The sequence below is a fragment of the Rousettus aegyptiacus genome, unplaced genomic scaffold (genome assembly GCF_014176215.1).
Source record: "Rousettus aegyptiacus isolate mRouAeg1 unplaced genomic scaffold, mRouAeg1.p scaffold_m13_p_15, whole genome shotgun sequence".
Taxonomy (NCBI): Eukaryota; Metazoa; Chordata; class Mammalia; order Chiroptera; family Pteropodidae; genus Rousettus; species Rousettus aegyptiacus.
In genome coordinates this window covers 48,110,268-48,120,433 of record NW_023416290.1, presented here as the reverse complement: position 1 = coordinate 48,120,433, position 10,166 = coordinate 48,110,268, and the positions used below count along the sequence as shown (strand labels likewise).

The following is a 10,166-nucleotide window of genomic DNA, read 5'->3' as shown; positions in this document are numbered from 1 at the left end:
TTCTCAACTCATCCAATAAATATTTGTGTTCGCTGTCCTAAATCTCAACAGTATTCACCCACTATAAGTACATGGAAAGGCAAACAAAATCCTGACAGTATCACAAGGCTCCCCCACCTACAAGGAACTTCCGGCTCCGCCCCCGTGCCTGGCGTCCGGTCACGTCAGAGGTCAGAGGTGACAGTCAAGATGTCGGCTGACGGTCGGTTTGAACCGTGGCTGATAGGCGCGATTCTGTGACAGGAGCTCGGCGAAGGCGGCTCAACGGAGCTGGACCGGGAGAGCGAGTTTGAGGCGGTGGCGGCACGGGCGGGGGCGGACCTGGGCGCCGAGGGAGCTCCGGTCGCGGGGCGTGACTCGGGGAGCGCGGGGGAACCGGGGAGTGTGTGGTGCCGGAGCCCGGTAATGCCCCGCAGCCGTCCGTGAAGCCGAGAACCCAGGCTCTGCGGGATCGCTTCATGCCGCCGACTGGCTTAGAGCCCGCCAGAATGAACAGGAAGAAAGGGGACAAGGGCTTCGAAAGCCCAAGGCCATATAAATTATAAGTATTTTTTTTCATCTCACTTTTCTTGTTTTCATTAGTTATATTTTGTAATTGCTTGGAACTGACTTGGTGGGCCTGGGAAACCTAGCGGGGATCTAGATCCCGCTCACTGTGATGGAAGTAAATATTTCCAGGGTGAAAATGCTTTGAATGACAAAGTAATTCCAACAGATTTAGTGCCCCTTGCAGGTTAACAAACCTTTTTCTTAGAAGTGCTGCACTATATTTGTTCAAAGAAATTTATTTTCGTGGCTGTTGCTAAATTTGAAACAAGCAAGCTCACCCATTTTGTAGTGTTTTAAAATGAGAAAGTGTGATTTTGAACTGCTTAGAACATAGTCGTTACTTATACTTGGATGGACTTACGCTTCATTTAATAATAGAGATGTTTATTTTATGTTTGTATTTTTTAATATACAACCCATCAGGTCGTCTGCATCAACAACATAAACTTCCAGAGAAAATCTGTTGTGGTAAGTATTTTCTCAACAATCATAAACAGTAACAAGTCCAACCTTTACCAATACTTAGAAACTTTCCCTCCCCTCGCTTTTTTTCCCTATTTCCTGATTAAAGCTTTATTCCCTTTAATCTGTTGTGGAATATGAGTGTCTGTATTACCAAGCATTTTAGAATTGTACATGAAACAGGAATAAGCCCATAGTGAGATTTCTGCTATAAAAAAAAAAAAGGTTAGCACACACTGACTTGGCTAAGAGGCCAGTTTTGTTTTCTGATTTTTGACTGACCAGGTTAAGGTGACATTGCTTGCTAGTGAAATCTAGTATCAGCTCCCCCCGCCCCCCGGGCCCATTTAGGTGTATGGATTGTGGATATAATCCATTCTAAGAAAGTCCTTGACAATTCGAGTACTTAATTTACTCTTTCAGGGGGACCTGTGTTAAAAAGACCAAAATCTTAATGAGAGCTGGTTTTCTTTGAGTGATGGCATAAACTTTCCTCTCCAGCTTGTTTACATATGATGAGCTGTACAGATATTAAAAAGTAACCTTTTCATAAGAATCATAGAATCTTAGATTTATAAGGATTCTTAAAAGTTCATTAAGTTCGATTTCCTCATTTAAGAAATTTCTCTTTCTGTGTTCCTTACATATGATTTCTTACCTTGTACCTCATGGAAGGATACTCAAGGTATATTGTGTTGTATGAATAGGGTAGTGAAGACATGAGAATTAGGGAGTCTAATTAAGAGGTTACTATAATGATCTAGGGAAGAATTGATGAAGTCCTGAATGAAAATATTAGCGAAATGGCATAGAAATATAGTAGAAATGATTGACTGAATTATTGTGAACATTTATTGAATATATACTACATGTAAGACTGTCTTCTATCTGCATGGCCAGCCTCACTTAATCTGCACAATGACCCCATGAGGTAGATATGATTTTAATTTTAATTTTCTAAAAGCAGCTGAAAGAGCAGAGGCTAACTACTTAAAGGCATGAAGTTAATAAGTAATTGAGCCATTTTTAATTAAGGGTGACCTAAGAGTCATTTGCAGCTCCCTTCTATTTGTTGTTCCCCTTCTTTACCTCCTCTGCCCCTGGCAAAATCATAGGCAGAAGGGGATTGCAGTTGAGTCTTATTAGGAATGCTATAAAGGAGTTGTGGATGATTTTAGATTTCCCACTGGAAATATTGGCAGGATGGTATGTGGGTTAGTGTCCTGGAAGGAAACAAATGGCACAGTCATACAGGTTAATTGAGAAATAATGAAAAGGCTACTTTAGCAAGAACAAACAGGGTTAAGAGAGGAAACAAGATAGAGGAGCACACTAGATAGCACTCAGGAACAATTACCATTTTTAAACCTGAGGAAACAAAGGGAGAGGTTATTAGAACCTGCTGTAGCTGTGGGAGAGTCCTTTAAATGGTCTTTGGTAGAAGAATGAAGCTACTGCCTCCCTCACTCAGGCAGAGAGGAACCTGGGGAAATAATATAATAAGCTTACTTTTCCTTCTGCTCTACAGTTTCCTCCAATGTCTCCCATTTAAGCAAGCCAACCAGAAGCCAGAGGGCTAGTGCCCAGTTAGTGCAGCTCCTAGGGTACAAAGTAGGGCGGAGAGTGGATTAGGAGGAGCAAAAGGAGACTATCTAGAACAGCTTACCCCTTTTATCCCAAAGCATCTTATATTGAGATAAAAAAAACTAGTGTTCCCAACACAGGGGACTTACAAAGTCCTATCAGCTATTGTAGGGGTTAGCAACAGGTAACTACCTGTTTTTGTAAGTAAAGTTTTATTTGAACACAGCCACATGTATATGTTGTCTATGGTTGCTTTGGAGAGTTGACTGGCCGTGACAGAATTGTGTGGCTCATAAAGCCTGTTTACTATTTAGCCCTTTAAGAAAAAGTTTGCTGATCCCTGAACTAATGTAATAGTGTAAAGAAATGGCAATTCAGTACTCTTCCCACCTAAAATATTAGCTATCACCAGAATCTTTCATACTAGATAGTGGAAAGAAAACTGCATTAAGAGAATGTGACTTATTGCTACAGCCCATGCTTTTTTAAAGTTGGTATCAAGGCCATAGCTGATATAAAGTTTCCTTATTCCTCCACCCATTCCATTTCTTCTTTCCTTTTATCAGCATTTCTTTTGGCCTGACCTAGACCTTTTCTGTAGGATCTGCATCCTTGCTTGTCCTGTCTTTATTGAGTTGTTGCAGTTTTCCATTGAGTAGGACTATTGATCAAGTGAGATCTAAAAGGCATTCCAGTGAATCCTCTATATTCCATATGTAATTTTTATCCTTACTCTATAGGAGAACCTCAGTTCCTGGTTGATAATTGGGATTAGTTTTTCCAGCCAGTACAGTGACTTCTTTTACTACCTATTGATTCAGTGTCATAAGGAGCCCCAAATGGTCAAGGGACAGTCTCAGCTTCCAATTTAATAGAACCATCCATGACTATGTGCCCTAGTGGATGCATTTCTCCCTTGACCACTAGGACCTCTAAACACACTGAACCCAAGGTCACAAAGACAGGAAGCAGATGTTCTTTTAGTGGCTTTTTTGGTGCAATAGTGAAAATTGTCACTCCAAATTTTACTCCTTGGTTCTCAGATCTGTTTTGGCTATGGAGCAGTGACCCTATATATATTGTCCACTAGTTTAAAACAGCATCCTTTTGAATGTCTTTCAGTTGGTACTGTAACAACCTTTAGCAGTCGATAATGCCAGCTGCTTCTGGGTGATGGAGCACAGGATAAAACCAGTAAATTTTCTGTGGTCTAAGAGCCCATTGCCACCTTTCCATCTCTGTATCAAGGGAGGCATGTATGAAGTATTGCAACATGGGGTTTGAACTTAAATGTGGATTTCTGTGTATAAGTGGACCAGCAGAGTTCAAATGCACATTGTTCAGGGGTCAGCTATTTTCCATCCACAGTTGGGAATCTGCAGTTGTGGAGGGCTGACTTCAGTTATATGTGGATTTTCAACTGAATGACTGGTGCCCTGAACCCCTAAGTTATTTAAGGGTCAGCTGTATATTGTAGTTAGAGAAGGAAAATCTAGAATACGTGTCTGTTCTTAAAAGGACAAATCACTGTCACCCTTATGATGCAAGCTGTCTGATGCAGTTATTTTTCTACCTAGTGACTAACTGATCCTTCCTGGGAAGGTCCCATTAGAAGGTTACTATGGTCTTCTGCTTTTGAGAAATGGACACTCAGCAGTGGTGTTAGCCAGTCAGATTAGCCTTAATGGGGGAAGACCATGTTGTTGGGCTCATGCATAGCCTCCATTCTTGCCACCATGACTACTTTGTGTATTGAGAAGGGTGGCTAGGGTAAGAGTCTGTGACATATACTGGATAGATAATCTTGGCAGTTGATTTATAAGGGCAGTAGATGGCCTCTGATGGTCATTTATGTGATAACAAAATGAATATTTTTGTATTATACCTATTCTGAGAATTCTATTCATCTACTTACTTCTCCCACCATCTTCTAATTTTCAGGATTTCAGTCTTATTCTTAACAAGTTCCTAACCAGCTGCCCATGGGTCAGCGTAGATGTGTATTTCAGGTCATCTCTGCTGCTATGTAGAGTACGTGCTGTGCAACCAGATGTATTTCCAGTGTTCTGCCCACTGTAGGATTTTCTTCCATTGTTTTTCAGGGCCACATTTCAGTAGGATTCTTATGTCAGCTACTCTCCACTTCCAACTGGTACCAGCATGCTGAGGACTTATTCATAATTCTGGCTTGTGCTTTGTCCTGTTCTCTTAACTAAGCATAGGGAACTCTCTATGAGGCCATAGGCTTGGACTGAGGAAGAGGTGGAGAAGCAGAAGGAGCAAATCCCATTGGATTCTGAGCCGCCCACTCATGTTGTGTGCTTGTGCCTTATGAATCCGCTTGGCCTAGTCCAAATGTGTTGTTTCCATTTAAAAGTGGAAAGCTGTTGCACATGCTCAGTTTTATTCTTCAGAGTTTCATATTATACTCAGTTCAGGAGGGCCATTTCAGGTAACAGTCTTTGGGAGTCCCATGGTCATGTGTTCAGGCTCTATTGCAGATCTAATAGCAATGCAGTAGTCGCTTTGCAAATGGGAGATAGTTGTTGGCAGAAGAGGTCATGACCATACTCCTAAACTCCGGAAATGTGCACTGTCATTCTATTGGAGAAAGCCAAAGTTTATAAAGCATCTCTGTCTGCCATGGACATTTCCAATACCATTGGATATGCTGAATCATAAGGCCTTAGTGGCAGGGCGGCTTGAACAACAGCCTGGACTGGCTATAGGACCCATTTTTGCCTTGGACACTCTCAAAATTTATAGCCTTATAGGTTGCTTAGTAAGCAGTATGCCCAACTATAGATACTGCCTTTAGAATCCAAAGAAGCTTCTTCCCTGCACCTCCCACTTGCACCTCACCCCGCCCCCCCCCCCCCCCGCAAGGGAATGCAAAGTGAAGCAACTTTCACTTTAGAAGGTCTATGTTTGTATGTCTCAGACCACTGGACTCTCAGAAGCCTTATTGATGTGACAGGCCTCAGAACTTCCATGGGATTTAACTCATCCTCTGCAATCTGTATGTTTTATGTTAAGGCATTTAGCGAACATACTCTACCTTTCTTACCAGGTCCAGTAGTAAAAAATTAGTATATCAGTGTAATTCTCAGTGGATCATCCTGCAGTCAAGGAACCTTTGAACTATGTTTTGACTGAGCAGGAGGGTTGATATAGCTATTATTCAGTGACAGTGAAGAGGTTTTGTTCTTAAAGGCAACCTGCTTGTGGTTTTTTTGTTTGTTTTTTGTTTTTGGTATGTGGGGGAAGCATTTGCTTGATAATTAGTTGCAATATTAGTTACCAGGAGTTGTGCTGATTTGGTGTAGTAAAAATTCTACATCTGCAAGCATGGTTGTGATTGGCAAGTTTGTGATAATTCATCATCATTCTCCAAACCTACTTGACTTTTGCACTGGCCAAATATTGAATTAAATGAAGATGTAGGAGGCATTTTTCAAATCTTTCATGGCACTTATCCCTGCAGTTCCCCAAGGGATGTCTAGTTGCTTTGATTTACTATCTTGGGAAAGTTAAATGGGCAGTCTAGTGATATTCACTTAGTCCTTCGTTAATAGTCCTCACTCCATTAATCAGAGAATGAATAGGGGGATTTGCCAATTACTAAAAATATAAAAACTGTATGTTCTGGGACTGGGGAAATAAGCACTAGTGCCACTCTTGAGATAGACTTGGCCATGGCCCCTTTATTACTTGATCTCCAGAAACATCTGGTCTGATTAATGGACTATAGAAATGTTTTGGGATTCCGGGAATTAGTGTCAGTTCAGAACCAAAATATAACTCCAGGGAAAAAAACAAAGTGATTTAATCAGTGAGTGACATAGATCTCAAAATTTTAAAAGAAAAATGGGAGACTTTAACATGTTTTTAGGCACAGGAAGAAATCCTAGAGAGAAGAGAAATTGTAATTATAAGCGAAAGTAATTACTAGAGCAAGATTTCTCCCTCTAGAGGACTCGTGGATGGATCATGCTTAAACAGGAGGAAAAACTAGGTACATGTAACAGAAGGGCAAGAGAATCGATAGTTGTCAGAAGAATGGTTGAAGTTAAGAATCCGTGGGGAATGGAGAAGTAGCTCTGAAGGTCCAGGAAAGATAGTGGTGAGAAACTGGAGGATGTCGAGGAACAGGAGAACTAAATGTGGTTGAACAGGAGGATGGAAGAGAAGTAATAAGAGGGATGGACATTCAAGTTTAAAATGTCAGCATCAGAGCAGTTCTGAGTGGCAATGAGTATGATCTTGTTTGCTGTCCTGGAATGGAAGTGAAACTTGTAGGAATTGAGGTCAAGGAATTTTGAAGTAGCGTAACGGCATGTATCAGATATATCTACATTCAAGTCACTTAGAGTGGTGGTAGAGATGGGTTAGAAAGGGAAAGTATGAGCCTTTCAGTGAATGTTGGGAGTTTGGGATATTAATGAAGACAGATAGAAGATGGTAGATGGTATACCTGTATGGCATGAACACAAAGGAAGAGAAATAGAAAAGAATAATAAGTGCCATCTAGGATTTTAAGTACTTTTCCTATATTAAATTGCTCAGTTGTCACAACAACACCGGAAGGTAGGTAGTGTCATTCTTGTTTTACAGATGAGAAAGCTGAGGCATAGAAAGCTAGAGTAACTGAGCCCCAAATCATACACTTACTAAGTGGTGGAGCTGAGATTTGAATGCAGGCAGTCTACCTCCAGAACCCACGCATTTAACAGTGACACTGTGCTGCCTTTGCTCATCTGCTGTATGCTGTATTAAATCCTGCAGATGGTCTAGGAGTGGCAATGGAAACTAGCTTTCCTGTTTCCCCCTCTTCTAATTTATAGCAAATGAAAGAATAACTTCTTGTCAAGGGGGATTCATAGACATTCCTTCGAAGGCTAGAAGATAGAGAAGTTTTTGAAAGGGTCGAATGGCACAGGGGAGGTTGCTTAAAGTAGGATAGGGACTCTAGGAGGATGGTCAGATGTTGAAGTGGGGCGAGAACAAGGAGCAAGGAGATATTAGATCACCTAGGACGGGGGTGGTTGCAATTATGTCAGTGGCTAAGCATGATAGGGATTGGAGGCCAGTCACCGGGTCAGTGTTGCAGGCAGGTATTGGTTCGGACTCTAGATGGTGTCAGAGACCTGATGATACAAGAAGACTGCGTTTTCCCTGTCTTCGTGAAATATACTGCATTCACTGTTTTGTTATTGTTAACATTAGTTTAGAAAGCCAAATCCTGGACTTATTTTTCACCTATGTAGTTGACCTTTGACATCACTTTCCATAACCTTTTCTAGTTAACTTTTGCCATTGGTTCTGCTTGCTGTCTTTCAGCTGATCCATGCTTATTTATGTAGATTAGTCATTGCATTGCCGATATGCTAATTAAGAGAATTTGGGTCTTCAGCCTTGCAGTTGCTCACAGTTTACACCTTTAAACACAGACTTCATCAACAGTTTTTTTTTTTTTTTGCTTCTGCTCTTTCGGTTCTCAGTTGCTTCCACATAGATCTAATTTAAGGGTGTATAGTTCTCTTTTTGGGGAATTGGGGGGAAAAGAGCTATGGAATCTCTAGGTTTTTGAGCAGTTGAGTTGAATGTTATCTAAAAAAAAATTCTTGCATGTTATTTAAAAGCCTCGTACTGAGAAACATGGCATAGTGGGTGGAAATCAATTAAGATCATTTAGGAGTGGATTTGAAACTCAGTTTTCCACTTACTAATGTTATAATTTTCTTAACTGTGTTAACATCATCTGTAAAAAATATAAAAGTACTTATCTCTTAAAGTTATTGGGATTATGACAGTATTTCATGCAATATCTAGCATGTAGTAATGCTCATTAAATAGTAATCATTATAATTGTTATTATCTAGTCCTTTATGGTTATTGCAGCTTCTGAAATTTTTCTGTTCACTTTGCAGCCCTTGAATTGTTACTATTTCACGTCTTCCCATTTTTTTGTGTGTTTGAGACCATCTGTATTCACCCCAGGATATTTCACTCACTGAACAGATATTCCATGTTTCATTGGTCTGTCTTTCCCATTTGATTCAACACAAGAGGGTGGTGGGTAGTTTGTTTAGCTCATGTCATAGACACATTTTTCAGATGGATTACTTACTACACAGCTAAAATGGTAGAACTACATGTTTGTGGCCTCTGAGACTACTTGGTAGGAAATCATCAAGCACTGTGAAATACCTTATGCTCTTGGACGCAGCAGTCGATATTCTCTGCTTGCCCGAGTGTCTCTCCTAGCTCTTGCAGTTTTACATGTCCTGGTTTACCTCCCATGTGCAGAGATTCATACTTGTTAGCTTCATTCATGTAGTTTTTGACTATTTGGGGGGACCATGTTCTTTCACTGACTTGGTTTTGATTCCCTTCCTGCTGTCCTTTTGTTTCCTTCCTGTTTGGGTTCTAGTCTGTCCAGGAATTATTATATTCAAGAATAGTGAGTCCTTTCCCTTTTCTTCTAGCAGATGGTCTAATTTGCTAGGTAATGAATGTGAACCACCAAGATGATGAAGTGTACATAATTCACATCCAGTCACTAGCACAACCATTTATGGAATGAAGATACTTGGAGATTACTTGTATGTCTGTAGCCATTTGGGATAATGTCTCTGGAGTGTCCTATGTGTATAAGCAGTAAACAAAGAAATGTGTTCTGAAGCATACCAGTTTTAATTATAATGATGTTTTTTTCTTTACAGGGATTTGTGGAACTGACTATATTTCCCACAGTTGCAAACTTGAATAGAATCAAGTTGAACAGCAAACAGTGTAGAATATACCGAGTAAGGATCAACGATTTAGAAGCTGCTTTTATTTATAATGATCCAACCCTGGAAGTTTGTCACAATGAATCAAAACAGTAAGTTATACAGTTAAAAGTTGATATCTCCAACAGTTCTTTAAATTTCTGTTGCTTTTACCAGTCTGCACATTTCCTTCCAGATATTTTACTAGTTCTGTTCAACATAGTAAGTTATTGAGTTTTCCTTCTTCAGACTACAGTTTTAAAGAAGTACTGTTGGAGAACTTTAAATAAATTTTCTTAGCTATTTTTCTAGTTTAAATGTTTTTTTAAAAAAAATACTTCATAAGTATTAAATGTAAGTTCAATAAGTTAGGTAGGTGGTTGCCAAAATCTGTTGGTGATTACTATAAAATATTCTATAAAATTTTTTAACTACTTTAGAATATTATATAAAAGTATTGTGTCTGAAATATATCATTCCTTCACCTGACATATTACGTCTATTGAGGCTACTTCTGATTTTTATTAGTAAATATATATTGTTGTGATCAGTTTTACACGTTTTTTGATTTCAATGCTTTGTTTTTACTTTTCCACACATAATATGATAGGCTTCATATTTTCGTCATATTTATGGTCAGGTAGTCTAGTTATTCAGTATACTATAGTTTGCATGATTATTTTCCAGATGTTCGGTATTTGTATAATTTCCAGCTTTTATAACCATAAGTAATGTCGAGTAAATATTATAGCACAGATAAATTTTTTCTCTTTGAATTATTTCCTTAGGAAAATAGGA

At 39.5% G+C, this 10,166-nt stretch overlaps 1 protein-coding gene across 4 annotated transcripts in view; it reads left to right on the top strand.

Moving 5' to 3' along the window:
* The first annotated feature begins 146 nt into the window (after positions 1 to 146).
* Positions 147 to 10,166, top strand: part of TAF2 (TATA-box binding protein associated factor 2) — a 68,711-nt gene continuing 58,691 nt past the window's right edge. The window contains exons 1-3 of one of the 4 annotated variants that reach the window (XM_016156656.2): positions 147 to 541; positions 963 to 1,017; positions 9,321 to 9,481. In XM_016156656.2, coding sequence (XP_016012142.2) covers positions 459 to 541; positions 963 to 1,017; positions 9,321 to 9,481 — 299 coding nt within the window. In that variant the 5' untranslated portion in view covers positions 147 to 458. The remainder of the gene's footprint in view (positions 542 to 962; positions 1,018 to 9,320; positions 9,482 to 10,166) is intronic. The other 3 variants (XM_016156671.2, XM_016156663.2, XM_016156681.2) reach the window with 3 other exon arrangements.